The sequence below is a fragment of the Bufo gargarizans genome, chromosome 4 (genome assembly GCF_014858855.1).
Source record: "Bufo gargarizans isolate SCDJY-AF-19 chromosome 4, ASM1485885v1, whole genome shotgun sequence".
NCBI lineage: Eukaryota > Metazoa > Chordata > Amphibia > Anura > Bufonidae > Bufo > Bufo gargarizans.
This window is the reverse complement of record NC_058083.1, coordinates 44,387,363-44,403,824: the sequence shown is the minus strand read 5'-3', so window position 1 is coordinate 44,403,824 and position 16,462 is coordinate 44,387,363. Positions and strand designations below refer to the sequence as shown.

Sequence of the window (16,462 nt, the reverse complement as noted above, 5' to 3'; positions counted from 1 at the left end):
CGAGGGGCCGTCGCCAGCCCGAAGGGAAGGGCAACGAACTGGTAGTGTTCGGACCCCACTGCAAAACGCAGAAAGCACTGATGACACCGTGCGATTGGAATGTGAAGGTAGGCGTCTTGGATGTCGATGGAGGCCAGGAACTCCCCCTGTTCCAGAGAGGCCACCACCGACCTGAGAGACTCCATCCGGAAACGCTGAAGACGAAGGAAGCGGTTCAGCCGTTTTAGATCCAGAATGGGTCGCACCGAACCCTCCTTCTTGGGGACCACAAAAAGGTTCGAATAGAACCCTTTGAACCTGTCTCCCATAGGAACCGGGGTGATGACTCCCTTGTCTAGAAGAGTCTGAACGGCAGCAAAGAAATCGGCCGCCCCTCGGGAATCCCGGGGAACCCGAGAGCGAAAGAACCGAACTGGGGGAAGGGACGCAAGCTCGAGTTTGTACCCGGAAGACACAACCTCGAGAGCCCAGGCGTCGGAGACGTGCGCCTGCCAGAAGTCCCTGAACAGGAGGAGACGTCCCCCCACCCAGGTGGGTGGGGGCGAACCTTTAGGCGGGGGCCTGCTTGGTCGCGGGAGCGCGAGCAGGTTGAGATTTGCGCCAGGAGGGCTGGGTCCGAAAAAAGGGTTTCTTACGCCTGTCCTGGACAGGGTTAGCGGACGGACCAGAGGCGGAGCGAGGAGCGGAAGCCCTACGAGAAGACCTGAAACGGGAGAAGGTGGGACGACCACGAGTGGAGCTCCTAGCCTTGGATTGGGGAAGATGGGTACTCTTCCCCCCCGTGGCTTCAGAGATAATTTCATCCAAACGGGTCCCGAACAAACGAGCACCAGAGAAAGGAAGGCTAGTAAGAGACCGCTTTGACGCGGCGTCCGCCGACCAAACCTTTAACCAAAGCTCCCTCCTAGCCGACACGGCCAGAGCAGACGAACGGGCAATAAGAGCCCCTGCATCCAGGGATGCTTCACATACAAATTTTCCAGCCTGAACGATAAGTTGAGCCAGGGCACGGAGGTCTTGAATAGGGACGTCGGATTCAAGCTCCAGATCCAGCTGAGACGCCCATTCTGAAACCGCTTTACCAGCCCAAGCGGAGGCAAAGACTGGCCTAAGCGCGGATCCGGAGGCCGAAAAGATACCCTTTGTAAGGACCTCTATACGCCGATCCTCAGTGGATTGTAAGGAAGAACCATCTGCGACGGGAATAGCCGTGCTCCTGGACAAACGGGCCACAGGGGGGTCGACCTTAGGAGGAGACGCCCAGTTTGTGATGCAATCCGCCGGAAACGGATAACAAACATCTAACTTTTTTGGCGGGGTAAACCGTGCATCAGGACGGGCCCAGGCCTTAGAAACCACTGACGAAAAGTCAGCATGGAGGGGAAAAACCGCAGAAGCCTGCTTCTGGCGAAAAAAGGAAACACTGGTTTTCTCAGGATCAGGAGGATCATCGCGAATTTTAAAGGTATCACGGATACTGTTTATAAGGTGGCCCACAGCGGAAGCCAGCTTTGAAGGCAGCGCCGAATCCATATCCCAATCGGAATCAACCAGCTCCCCTTCAGAGGGAAAATCCTGCAAGGAGGAAGGGCCCGACTGAGAACGCACCCTTGGGGGGGATACCGAAGCATCCGAGGATGACCGGTGATCCGCCCTAGACCGCTTCTGGGATTGGCGGGCTCTGGAGGAATCGCCTGCAGAGAGAGACTCAGACGGGTCGGCCAGGACAGCGGACCCGGAGGGCCCAGCAGGGGAATCATCCGGCTGCGACAAGGGCAACACATCTGCAAGTCGGCCCACAACGCTAGTGAGACTAACCACAGCCTGGGAGAGGGATCTAGCCCAGTCAGGGGGATCCAAGAGGCCAGGGGGTGACACAACAGATGGCGGACCCTGCGATGGGTCTTTGCAAAGCGAGCAATGCGGGTCAGACTGCCCTTGAGGAAAGGGCGCCTTACATGCGGTGCAGGTATGATACCAAGGTCCCACCGGCACTAAGGGGTCAGACATGTTGGTAGGAGCAAATAGAAAAAACCCGAGTCCAGGCCAGGGGGCTACAGTGAGGAAGGGTCAACAGTCCTACCAGGTCACAGAGGAAGCAGAACGGCAGCCGCCGGCAGCAGCAGAAGAACGGTGGCGGCAACCAGAGCAATGGTCCGTCCTGCAGTGAGCTCCCAGAAGCACGCAGGCACGAGAGTGGGCGGGACTAAAGAGGCGCGGGAAGAAAGGCGTCCGGCCCCTGAATGAAGACCAAGCCAGACGCTGGGCCGGTCCGAAACTCCGCCCCCCACCGAAAACATTATCGCGCGCGCGCGCGATTCAAATCCCGCGCTTAACCATTACAGGTCTCCCCAATGGCCCCCGCCGCAGCGGAAGCGAGGTAGGAAGCCGAAAGAGGAGGACCGGGTGTCGGCGTCCTGCAATGCAACGGCACAGCGGTCGCATACCCGGCCGCCCTCAAACAAGCCTCCCCCATGAGCGCCGCTCAGCTCTCCTGGGACTCGTCCCAGACGGTACAAACAGGGCGCCAGGCCGCCTCCGAATCGCGCCAACACAACGTTATGCAACGAGGCCATCAGCAGAGGGGAGCCTTGAATCGGAGAGGGAAGGGAGGGAGGGGGAGGGAAGGGAGGGAGGGGGAGGGGAGCGGAACGGCTGCACTAGCCACCTCACCTGCGACGTCTTCACCCTCTAGTCCATCCAGCTGGGACGCCCCTTCAGCCACTGGCACAAGAGTGACAGTAGCTGGAGAGGGGCTTGCAGGTGGGCGACCCAGTGCTGGCGGGATGCAGGGGAGCATGAGCTGCCCTGGTCCTCCTTTTCTTCTGTGGGGGAGGCAGCAGGGCGGATAACCGGCCCTGGTGCAGCTCAACCCCGGGAAAACAGAGAAGTCTACTGCGACTCTGTTGTCCCTGTGGAAAAATCCAAGTGAAAAAAGTAAAATAAAAAATTAAAAACTCTAAAATCTTCTCAAGACAACTCTGCAGTGCAGAGAGTGTCTTGCCTCCTTGACACTAAGCAAAAAACTGGAAGTCTCTCTCTCCAGGCTGAGGGTATAGCTGCTGGAGGAGGGGCTTAACAGTCTTTTACTTAGTGTCACACCTCCTATGGAGATGAGCTATACCCCAAGAGTTCCTGTGTCCCCCAAGGAATTGGGCGAGAAACATAAAATGACTCAAAACTGGTGCACATACAGTAAAGCAATAAATCTGTAAAATTTCCCAATTTTTTTTTTTTTTTTGCAAGTTGAATCAGTAACATACTTTAAGTTGTATCCACCAGTCCAGCACCAATCGGATAGGATATGGATTTTATTTTATTTTTTACACTTTAGGGTTGATGTCAAATAAAAGGCTCTGACACTTACCCGAGTCTTGAGACTGGTTGTGCCCCGATCCCGCAGCTGTGGCAGGTCGGGGTGAGGTGCTGCTCCGGTTGGACAGGGTTAAGGACTGGGACACGTCTTGCTGGCTCTCCCATCGACCCTATAAGAACATCAGATGAGCATGAGCGTTATGTATTAGGCATTGAAATATCATCAGCTTCATAACATAAGGCTGTAGAGCTGTTCTTACACTGGGTGATCCCACCATAAACCTCCTGATAATTCTAAATATTCCCACTGACGGCTGCTGAATCTGGCAAGATTAATATATACCCCAGAGAGGGTAAAAATTCTTCTATCCATCTGTATTGTACCACATAGGAGACCTCCCAATTTCATACTAGTTTCCCTCTTCGAGGTCAAGATGGGACAGAGGAACTTTTATGATGCAACCCGTATGAAATCCAGTCAAGGTAGAGGCTTCAGCCAACCCACCGGATGAAACCAGAGATGATGAGTCAATGTCTCCGGGGCGGGTGTGAATTGCCGCTAAGTCCTGGGCACAGGGGTGTAACTACAATAGCGGCAGACCATGCAACTGCTATAGGGCCCAGGGCAAGAGGGGCTCCAGTCTTAGTTGGGATCATCTCCTCTTCTACGGGAGGTGAAAACTTGGTCAGGACTCTACCCTCTAAATGCAAAGGAACAGCTTTTAGCAAATAAGGCAGTGGAAAAATGGACCAAGGGTCATCGAAAAGGGTTTAGGCGGAAACCCTTCTGTCCTGTGTTTGATCCTTGCTATGGGGCCCTTACTTCTCTATGTACGCCACTGCCAGGGCACTATGGGGAACACACACTGAAGTCACAGCCCGTAGACAGTGGCAATGTATGACCCATATACATCTAAATCAGCCAAACCTGCATGCAGGAGAGTGAGGGCACAGTCAGAGAGCTACTGCCCCCATCTAGTTTGGATAAAACAAGACTGCAAATTTAGCAAACAGTTGCGACGATAAAATCGACCATTTTGAGTGCACAGCTCCTATGCAAATGTATGCATGGTCTACGGGTAAACAAACCCGGTGTCCTCAGATCCTGCGGTCATACCCCCTTCCTTCAGCACTTCTTGTTAACACAGGTCCATGTTAGAATATGTGTGATACTTGGAAGATGACTCCTGACTTTTCACCCCATGTTAGGAGGAGCAGTTTGTGCTCCGGAGCTGTCCTTCTTATGGGAAGCTGCTACCACATTAAGCCACCTTGGTGTCTACTGAGAATTGTTTGGTCAACTGGTCATTTACAGACATTTTCCTGCTTTCTTCACCTTATAATATCTGGACATCTAATATTAATAAACGTGAAAATAAATACATTTTTTGAGCAATTTTTAAAAAAATGTGTGCGTTTGGAGCAGGTGACAAGCGCCATAACAGATGTTCTCCCCCGTACCACTCTCTGTATTATCAGGAGGACAGAGGATGGCTGGATTCACCTTGGGAGAGACGGCGACTCCCGCGGCTTCCAGCACTGATCACCTGCCTTGAACAAACTTAATCATTCCCAGTGACGGTGTAAATTGCCAGTTACAATGAAGAAAATGTGCGTCTGACTGAAGCCAGCTCCCCATCCCCCCCGCCTCTCCTGTTAAAGGACAGGAGGGTTTACTGTCATAATAAAATTTATGCAGTAAATTCCATTTAGAAAAACACCCCTGGGATGAGAAATCCGAGTTCAGAACGTTCCTGCAAGTAAAGTCTTACAAAAGGTCTGACAGGAGATTTGGTGGTAATGAGAAAGATGAAGGGAGGGAGGAGGAGATGCCAAATGCAACAAAGTATCGAGACGTGGAACATCAATTGTGAGAAGACAGACAATGTAACAAGGAGGTAACGATACCCTGCATCGTGTCATTACCCCGGGCGTCCTGCCGAGCCATTTCTGGAGGTTATTACTGCTTATTTACTGTGAGAGACAAACTCTTGAGAAAGTTTCTGAAAATTGAAGAGAAAAGTCGAAGCGGAAAGAGAGCTGACTGAAGACCGCCAGAGCCGGACACTCCTTTGTTGATCCATATCTGTACGTTTCTTTGTTACCACTGAGATAATCAGCATTGGCGAGTGTCCTCTGTTATCAGCCACATGGGCTGGGGAGAGCGGTATCATAGAGAGAACTGTGCAGCCCAGCACTTGCAGCTGCTTTGTCCTCTCTATCTCTTCACTATACTCAGCTCTTATGATCAGATTAAGGCCAAAATTGCTGCTGCAAAAATATGTGGCACTGACCTTCACTGCCTTCCATTTGACTGTCCCAGGCCACCATGGATCTTTACATTAACCCCTTCTCTGCCCCAGACCAACAGGGATACTATAAGTCTACAAGTCACCCACTTACCCCACCACTGCCCTAGAGCACCATATATAGTAGCATTAACCTTTTCAGCACCCCAAACCAGCAGGGATACTGTGTGTGAGGAATATGGATTAATATTTACTGTCAGCCATGTTGCCACACCAGCCATCAGCTGTAAGATAGCAGAGGTAGTGAACTCCACAGGGGGGCCCTGCTTCAAAGTCAGCAGATGGCAGAGGACTTCTAGCAGTCCACCAGTGTTTACAACTTTTCATACTTCCATTCAGCCAGCCAGGAACCCAGCTAATGAAACAGGAAAAGCGTCCCTGCAGGGTGTCTAGTCCATTCCCCAGTTCAATGGAAATTATCCGACATATTGGAGTCGGCAGTTCATAAGGAATTATGAATCGCCCGTGAATTACATACATAAACCAGATACACATTTTTGTCCCTGTGGCCACGATGAACAGACCCGTGGTCATAGTCTGGTGGTGGGAGGCCAGGGGAGGGAGATATACATATCTCCCCACAGAAACCCAATAACGGTACCATGCTTGGACTCTACTTGTAGCCGGAACCCAGGCGGGTCTGTTGGTCCCAGAACCATCTCCCTGTGACCTCCTGATCTGGAGCTATGAACCCTAAAGGGTTTTGTGGGTCGTTGAGCTGCCAGGATAAGCAGGGAGGTGGGGACCCTTCCCAGAGGCGGGAAGAGGAGGGGCCGGCTACAGTTTAAAAGGCTTGTGCCAGGAAACGGGCGTGTCTTTTCTCTGAAAGAGGGTCACATCGTGCCATGTGTTTAGAGCAGTGTTTCCCAACCAGTGTGCCTCCAGCTGTTGCAAAACTACAACTCCCAGCATGCCTGCACAGCCAAAGGCTGTCCAGGCATGCTGGGAGTTGTAGTTTTGCAACAGCTGGAGGCACACTGGTTGGGAAACACTGGTTTAGAGGGACCTGCAACCAGCTGACATCACTGCCCTCCATGAGACTACAGCTAAGAACTTATCTAAAAGGACCACTTATCTAAAAGGACCTTGTGTGTATAGTGTTAATTCTAGTGAGCCCTTAAGGTGATTAAATATATTCCTCCAGGAGGGTGTAACGTCACGCCTTGGTAACCAGTGACCATACCGTATCTCGTGAGCTAGTTGACGTCCGACGTCAATCGGAGTACGGTATTTGTCACACTGTGATCACCATCTCACAGTTCTAGATCACCGGGGACACTGTACTTAGCCCCATCACTTCCACAAACCACCAGATGCACTGGCATTAACCCCTTTACTGACCTAGACCACCAGAGATCCTTACAGTAACCCCTTCACTTCCCTAGACAACTGGGAATCCTGTAGTTAGCCCCATCACTTCCACAGACCAAGAGATACACCGACACTAACCCCTTTACTGCCCTAACCATCAGAGATCCTTATAGCCACCCCTTTACTGCCCTAACCATCAGAGATCCTTATAGAAACCCCTTTACTGCCCTAACCATCAGAGATGCTTACAGTGACCCTTTTACTGCCCTAGACCAGCTGGGAGACAGATATTAATCGCTTTACTGTCCTACACCACCAAGGGAGGTAGAGCATAACCTTCACTACATTAGACCTGAATGTGGTGTACTATTATTTGTCTAGGTGCTACATGGTCATGCATACCTGTCTGTTTTATAGCTAATAATTAGGGTGCCACATTTATTTTTATGCAGTTTTGTATTCCCAGGCTTAGAAGAACAGTGCCTAGGTCCTCAAATGCGCTAGTCACTAGTTAAGAAGCCTTAGAGGGAACATTGCTTTTAGGATTTTATAAGACCCATAGCATACCGATTGCTGGATGAGACCTGACAGTTCTATATAGGAGTGACCCCCTTTAATTCATAAGCTAGGACTCAAAGTCAAAACACATGCTTTCTGAAACCCTTAGCACTGTTAACTCAATTTGTATGTATTTTTCAACAGGGAAACAAAGTGCCACCTAGTGGCCAAAGGAGGGACAAAGGCTTTAAACATATTGTTTCTATTTTGCAAATTCAGAACAGTATAACACAATATGAAGGAGCCGTGGTCTACATCCTGCAAGCTCCAGCTGTTGTGAAATTACAATTCCCAGCACTCTCTAAAAGCTCCCCGTCTGTCAGGGAATGCTGGGAGTTGTAGTTTTGCCATGGCTGGTGAGCCACAGGCTGTAGAACGCTGTGACAGGGCAACACAAAAGCCAAAATCTTCATCCGTGGGTAAACAGTCTGCAGCAGCAATGCTTTGTGCACCAGACGGCTCGCTGCAGATCTCAGTGATTGACTATCTGTCGTCTCCACGAAGTGATAAATTATTTCATCAGAGAAAAATGTCTCCTTTCCTGTAATCGTATCAATAATAAACCCCGAGATGTGAGACTGGAAAGTTCAGCAAAACATCCTCAATATTCATGTCAAACGCAGAGTCTCAGGACAGCGAAAGAAAGACATTAATGCAGGACAATGCACAAAAGGGAGGAGAGGGGGATACAAAGGAGCACACTTACTCTGTTACCCGCCAGATTGTGCTGCGCCCCCAACTCCCCTCGACTCCCTGATAACTGGAACACAAAAAGAAACAAAGGTGAATTTACACCGTTTATCATCATGTCGTTTTTTTGGTCCAACGTTCTGCTCAGATTCATTTTTTAATATATCTTTAAAACAGATAAAGCATTAATCTTCTGATACAGCGCTCCAAATCTCCCGCACTAATAAGTAATGTCTACATGCAGCCAGCACCAAGCGAGCTTACTGAATACTGTGTTATTATTGAATCCAACGTATAAACAGTGTGCAGTGAGCTCCCTCTAGTGGCGACTGTAGGCAGCCAGAACTTTATCATGTACCTCTACAGCTACACAGGGGATTTGGAGCTCCGCTTCAGGAAAATAGGGTCCTGGCTGTGAGAATTATATGTAGTGGCCGGGTTTGGGGTGGCCCCAACGCTACGTTTGGTCACCTGGACACCATCAAGGCGTCACCACATGTTGCTGCTCTCTGGAAGGGATGGTAAGGCGTGGTGCACCCCAATGGGAAAGAAGTCCAGTGTATTTCTTTACTGGAGGAATTCAGGTGCAAAACAATACAGGAGAGGCAAGGATTTGATGCTGAGGAAAGGCCTGGGCTAGCTGTCCCTCCCTCTCTTCAGAAGGCTGGTATCCTGGTCAAAGGCTGGAGAACCATGGTCTGTAGCTCAGAAGTCTGGGTGGCTCCTTGGTCACAGGGCTGGGGACCCATGGTGTGTGGCTCGGTGCCCCCATCTCAGCGTCTTCTTCTGGTCACTCAGTAGTCTGGCAGAGTCTCCTCTTCCAAGCACTGGTTTCCAACTACAGAAACTAGGGGCTCCGAGACTCTCTTTATATACAATTTTTAGCTAGACTGGAACCTTCTGGAGTGGGAGGGGTGGAAAGGAGAAACTCTGAACAGACAGACACAAAGTTACAACTCCCTTCTGTTATAGACTTACATTAGAGCGTCAGTGATACTCAATGGCAATGACACAGCAGTTTTTCCAGATAAAAACAAGTTTCCAGACATAACCTAGCTAAAACCAGACATTCAGAAGGTCAGTCTGTATGGTTTTGGTGGTAAACAAGCCTGGGTTTTCCCTCCAAAACATGCTCTTCTTTAAACCTTATGGCAGCAGTGAAAAATGACCAGCTTCTTATTCAAAGTGCCAAAAGTCTCTCAGTATTCATTAACCCTTTCCACAGAACCTTGCAAATACAGTCCAAATAAACAGGATATGTATCACAACATAAAAAATGCAGTTACATCATATTTAACAGTGCAAGTCAATCCTTTCAAGTGAAATAAAGTACGGAGTTTATAACCCTGGATAGGGGAAAAAGGGGCAAATGTCTACAAATGTCAATATATAGTAAGAAATTTGTCAGCGAAGACGTTTCAGTCTCTTTAGGCAAACTAATATAGTGCTCAGAAGCGAACATTCATGTGAAGAATACAATGGTCACACAACATATGCCATAAAGCTGTATATATTCATTATTCACTCTCCTATTGAGCTTACGATCTATACCTCCCCATATTCCAGGCACACATTAAGGCCAGTTTCACATTAGGCCTGCACGATATATCGCCAAAGCAATCGTATTGAGATAAATACACGATTGCGATATGGCCGACCCAAAAATGCTGTGATATCCTACAATGATACACGGCCACCGCACAGCACGGTCGGCGGGTGTATCAACAGAGGGAAGAGGGACTGGGGTCGGCATCTAGATTAGGAATGACAGCAGGGACCGATGCAGTCCCTGTATTATAATGCACTGGCCGCGCTCACTGTTGTATAATCTTATCTAACCTGTAGGCATTGTTAAGATATAATAATCCTGTGTAATCCATCTGTATTACAACTAAATTCCGTAGCAGAGAGGAGGGAGGAGGCAGGCCTAGAGGGCGGGCGGCGGGTCACTCACTACCTGCGCGTGACGTAATGAGTGACACGCCACCCACCCGCCCTGCCTCCTCCCTCCTCTCTGCTACGGAATTTAGTTGTGAGTAATACAGCTGGATTACACAGGATTGTTATATCTTAACAATGCCTACAGGTTAGATAAGATTATACAACAGTGAGCGCGGCCGGTGCATTATAATACAGGGACTACACCGGTCCCCGCTGTCATTCCTAATCTAGATGCCGGCCCCCAGCCCCTGTATTGTGGGTTATTCACACTGCAGGGACACTGTTATGGGGGGAAAGGATCTGTGGATGGCACATAGCATAAAATGCTATATAGGTGTCATCCACAGATGCCCTCCATAACAGTGTGTCATCCACAGATCCCCTCCAAAACAGTGCGTCATCCACAGATCCCCTCCAAAACAGTGCGTCATCCACAGATCCCCCTCCAAAACAGTGCGTCATCCACAGATCCCCTCCAAAACAGTGCGTCATCCACAGATCCCCTCCAAAACAGTGCGTCATCCACAGATCCCCTCCATAACAGTGCGTCATCCACAGATCCCCTCCATAACAGTGCGTCATCCACAGATCCCCTCCATAACAGTGTGTCATCCACAGATCCCCTCCAAAACAGTGTGTCATCCACAGATCCCCTCCAAAACAGTGCGTCATCCACAGATCCCCTCCAAAACAGTGCGTCATCCACAGATCCCCTCCATAACAGTGCGTCATCCACAGATCCCCTCCATAACAGTGCGTCATCCACAGATCCCCTCCATAACAGTGCGTCATCCACAGATCCCCTCCATAACAGTGCGTCATCCACAGATCCCCTCCATAACAGTGCGTCATCCACAGATCCCCTCCATAACAGTGCGTCATCCACAGATCCCCTCCATAACAGTGCGTCATCCACAGATCCCCTCCATAACAGTGCGTCATCCACAGATCCCCTCCATAACAGTGTGTCATCCACAGACCACCATTAGTTCAAAACCCACCAAAAGCACACCTTTTGGTTTCAAATTTTCTCTTTTCTTATTTTCCTCCTCAAGAACCTAGGTGCGTCTTATAGGGCAAAGCAAGTTTTGTATTTTGTACTTTTGCAGTAATGCAAATATTTTATTTACTTTAGTAAAATATGTTTTATTTTGAAAAACACTGTGCATTTCAGTTCTTGAGTTGAGCATAACTACATTTCAGCATCTTCAATAATTTGCGTGTGATTTTGACTTGAAAATCCAAGCAAATAGATCTCTAACACAATTCCCTTAAAATATTGCATCGCATATCGTTATAGCAATTTTTAGGGCCCTAATCGCAATCGCACAAAACTTATATATCGTGCAGCCCTATTTCACATGAGTGTATTCGGTCTGGGAAACACGGTCCATGTGGAGGCAGTATTTCCCAGACTGAACACTGCTCCTCTGAAGTGAACTAGCGGTATCAATGATTTACAACGCTGCTCACCATGGGTCTACTGAACTGTACTCAATGCGGTGACTACAATTCAGTTGACCCGCGGTGACACAGGAATTCCCAGCATTATGATGCTTTGAGTTCACGTCAGGAGAAGCAGTGTTCAGTCGGTGAAATACTGCTCCCACCTGAAGCGTGTCTACAAGACTGAATACACATGTGAAACTGGCCTACAGTGACCTTTCATTCTAAGCAAAGTCATTGTATAACCAAACGTTCTTCTGCTTTGTATATGGCAATGTTCAAAGGGTTCTCTGCTAGCAGTCAGTGAATGGAACCATCTTTGTTTCCTTACATTCCTGTCCTGACCACACGATGCGTGCCTTGCTACAGCACTGTTTTTAGAGCTCTCTCTGGTAACAGTAACACGCCTGTGTGTCCATCCCATGACTAGGATAGATTTTCTTATTCAGTGACTGCTAGCAGAGATCTTGGAAAAATATAAGCAGCTATGCAAAGTACATAAAATAAAACAAACATACACTCACTAAAGTTATCTTCCCGCTGCTTTCAGGGCTGTTCTGCAGTCATGAAGTACCTGTATACTCCACATGGACACTGCAGACGGTCACTGGCCTCAGTGGTATATGGCACTAGAGTACTGAGGCCAGTGATTGGCTTCAGTGGTTAAGTGGAGTACACGGGCACGTTACCGAATCAGATCAGAGAGGTCTGATCCCCACACCACGGCTGTTCAGGAGTAGGAGTGGCGCCAGAACTACGTCCACTGTGTAGTGGACAAAACTGGTGACTGCAGCATTGCTCCCGCTCTGGTGACTGCAGCATTGCTCCCGCTCTGGTGACTGCAGCATTGCTCCCGCTCTGGTGACTGCAGCATTGCTCCCGCTCTGGTGTCTGCAGCAGTAACCAGCACTGGCCACTACACAGCGGGTGGTGCTTTGTAGCTCCTGTGCTAGGGCTGCTTCCCATTGATCGGCAGGGGTGCGGGCTTTTGGACCATCAATTATATTGACAGACCATCAATATAAAAATCCTGACAAACCCCTTTTAAAATACATTTTTGCTATCTGCAAAGCCACTAGGAAGAGCTAATTAGCTTACTGCATAATGTTTTATTATGGCGTCCAGTGCAGAACCACAAGCTCCCTCTAGGGGTAACTAAAATGGCAGGGTGCTCAAGAGGCCACCCCAAAAATTACCTAAATCAGGAGGGTTAAAAAAGTCAGTGGTAGAAACGTACCCTGTGGACGTTGGGGGAACTTAGACTTCTCCTGCTCAGTTTCCCTTTTCCAGATAGCTGCTCCTTTACTGCCACCTCCTGTATCAGGGAAGACAAAACAAAAAAACATTCAGTATATTTCCTGCATACAGAAAAAAAGGAACATTTATCCAATTCATGTATTTTTACAATACGAATACTATGAATTCTAATACTATGGTACAAAAAAAACAACTAAAGGACACCCTCAGAAAAGTATTGCAGTTTCTTTCCTTTGCCGTTTTATCCTTTTTGTGACGCACACACAAAAAAAAAAAAAAGTTTAATGAAATGCCACGATTCCTGTAACACATAATTTATGCAACAACAAAAATACAATTGAAAAAAATATATTTAAAAACATTTACTTTTTTATAGACTGTATGATTCTAATGACAGAGGACAACGTGGTCATACCCTACAAATCTGACATTGATGGCAGATCCTGTCCATAGGCTTACCCCTTCCCCCCCAATGACTGTGATGAGATTAGGGGTTGTGTGGGATAAGTAAAATGTTAAAATGATACATTTTCAAAAAAATAAAAAAAATAAAATAAAATAAAAAATTATATAAAATTTTGTGTATGCATGCTGCATTTATTATATTTTTTATTAACCTATATAACCGGGGAACTTTTGGGCTGATGGTTACTACACAGCCTACAGGTCCTTGTGCTTCCAGCTCCAACCACTGTATAGTTTCTGGTGCCGTGGCCGCCCAAAATGGCTGATTGGCGGGGGGTGCCGGGTGTCACTCCCCATTTATTTCCTATTGATGACCTATTCCGAGGACTGGTGCTATTTTATTTTTTAACCTTTCCTTTATTTTTTTGCATTTTACTGTATTTTTTTTTACTATGGGCCATAGGTTTGCCAGGAGGACACTATCTATGTGTTTCCTGCTGATCTGATGGTAATGATTCAGACAAACACAGACTGTTGGGAATCCCTGTGATGTCACTACTGATGTCACTGGGTTTCCTAACAAGCAGGCGCAGGGACCGGTCCATGTTTGGTGTAGTGCTGAGAAGAAGATTGTAAAAACCCAGGTACGACTGATCCGCATAGTATTCCTATGCATTTATTAAGGTGCGGAGACATGAAGAAGAGGGTTCTGTGATCTCGGCGTGGCGTCAGGAAGAGAAATACAACTTCCCAATGAGGCTGTACGATGGAAATTTTTCACTAAATATCATTTATTCTTTCGTCAGCTGTTTTTATCATCAGAGGTGATTTGCTGAATCCACTCCGGTCAGTTCTTCTTAGTAGAGAGTAAAGAGGCAGAAAACAACATCTACCATCATGCAATGCACCCGACCTGCAATCTATTCATTTTTCATATCATGCTGCGCCACTTTTGCTTGGACTGTCTTGCACCGATCTTGAGTTGCATCGTGTCTTATACTCCATTTACATCCGGAGCTGCCACGTTGAATCCTTCCGCACTGTGCTGTCAGACATCATCCTTAGAGGAGGTCTTATATCCAAGGATCAAGGATGGCGGCCATGTTTAAATGGAGAATTAGGAACACAATACTACAGCTTTTACTAGTCAAACCCTTCGGGTCGGCAGTGCTATACAGGCAGCAGAGCCCTAAAATGCACATACAGCTCAGGATGCGATGTAGCTCCGGGGTCCACAGTGCAGCCGAGGGGACAACCTCCCCCAAATACGACTTCAAAACTTAATTAACATGATATTACTTTATTTTTTTCACAGAAAATACTCCATTAAACATGTCCACAAAGAGACTACAGCGTATCTGCAAAAAAATCCCATGTGGTGGACTGGTGGTCAAACATCTACTAAAACTAGTCATTAAATGCTAAGCTTTAAAGTGAACCTTTAATCATCATGTCGGTTTTTTAAGTTCCAAAATTCTGTGTGGAATCATTTTTTTTAATGGCAGACTCAGCTCCAAATGTCTTGCATAGATGTAGAAATAAAAGATAACATGCAGCCGCCACTAGGGGGAGCTAACTACCTACTGCTTTATCGTTGAGTTCACTGTATACACAGTATCCAGTAAGCTCCCTCTAGTGGTGACTGCAGGCAGCAAGAATTTTCATTCAGATCTGTGTCGATGCGAGAGATTTGGAAGCTCTGCGTTTTTGACTGGTATAAAGATATAGTAGAAAATTAATCAGCACCAAATACTGAACCTAATTAAATTATTTTTCAATGGTAGACATTCCCTTTAAGGCAAACCCATCCACAGGACCGGGGCACAAAGTAATTTTGAATATGAATTCATAGGTCCAACTGTATTCATTAAATGGGCTCCTAAAGCACCAATCGGGGGCCAGAAAAAGTAAGCCTCTTCCCATGAGCTCCTCCTCATGTGACCATCCCCCCCACCCCTTTGGTGGTGGTTTCTGGCCACTGAATTAAACAGGCTCAGATTGATGTGAAAAAAATAAATTAAATAAAATATGTGATACTTATCTTACCGTTCCCCACTGCTCCCGTTCCAATACTATATAAGGTCCTCCATCTTGTCTGCTTTCTGGTCTCAACAAGCAGGAAACGGGCGATGTGCCTCACGCAGTGACTTGTTGAGAGCACCCATGAAGCAGACACAGCGGGAGACCTGAAAGCTTTGGGACAGTGGGGAATCGGTAAGGTATCACTTAATTTTCAGCATCAGGACAACCCCTTTAAAGAACCACGATCATCATCTTAGGAGAACATTTGCTCCCAAATTTTTGGAATTGTTAGACCTCTTACAGATGTAAGAAGTGTACAGCAGAATGAACAGAAGACAAATTCCCTTTACACTCAGTTCCATTGAGAAGTTTATAAACTTTGCAAATGTAAAAAAAAATAATATATATATTACAGTATCTGAAGAATTCGTGAGAAAGGAGGCAAAAAAACTGTTCGGCAAACGCAACCTAAAGGCCACTCCCTAATGAGTGATGTCACTGTTTTCCACAGTCCACTCCTCTTCTTATGACATCACTGCTCTTGGGTCTTTTGTCCTTCTCCAGGTTCAAAGTTCAAAAGTTTTTTTCCAGCTTCCAAATAACTCAATCTTAACTGTTGTCCAGAAACAAGTCCACTTTTTCGCACCAATACGCATCATATTTTGCGCCGTGGAGAGGACTACTGCTCTGTGGCACCATACGTGTGCTTTCTCTTGGTATTTTTAAATTGTCCCAGCTCTCTTGCAACAACACGGGTGGGGCAGATGCTCTCCTGCTCCAGTCACATTTCGAAGGTGGTAAGTATGAGCGTTGTTTGGTACCAAGTCTCTGTTTGACATAATAATGAGTCTCGTCTTCCAAGGACTTGCACTTGTCTTCGTTCGAACGACATGGATTTCGATATCCTCTGCCGATGGGGCAGAAAGCCTGTGTGACAAGGAGGAGGAGGAGTGAAAGACGTTAACGTCCCCAATGCTCAGGAAAAAAAAAAAAACTCCAAGTGCTGAAACCCACCACTAAACCACAAAGAGGAATGTCTTGTCTCAGGCATGGAAGTGTGTTTGATGTGTTGTTGGATCAGTCCGGGAAAGGTCTGTAGAAAAAGCCTTCAGAGATGTTCATGTTCCAAGTGTGATGGGTTGTGAGTTTCTTCAGTTTCCAATGTTTTTATGGTGTCTAAGGGGTTCTTGTGCATTCGGGCTGATAAA

The 16,462-nt window shown here is 47.4% G+C and overlaps 1 protein-coding gene across 3 annotated transcripts in view; it reads right to left on the bottom strand.

The window, feature by feature from the left end:
* The window catches only part of KIF13B (kinesin family member 13B), a 161,899-nt gene that overhangs the window by 22,763 nt on the left and 122,674 nt on the right, over positions 1 to 16,462 (bottom strand). For 2 of the 3 annotated variants that reach the window (XM_044290881.1, XM_044290882.1), the window contains 3 exons: positions 12,808 to 12,885; positions 8,200 to 8,253; positions 3,368 to 3,485 (listed from right to left, as the gene is read on the bottom strand). In XM_044290881.1, the coding sequence (XP_044146816.1) occupies positions 3,368 to 3,485; positions 8,200 to 8,253; positions 12,808 to 12,885 (250 nt within the window). Of the gene's footprint in view, positions 1 to 3,367; positions 3,486 to 8,199; positions 8,254 to 12,807; positions 12,886 to 14,615; positions 16,182 to 16,462 lie in introns of those variants that run through there. The other variant, XM_044290883.1, reaches the window with a different exon arrangement.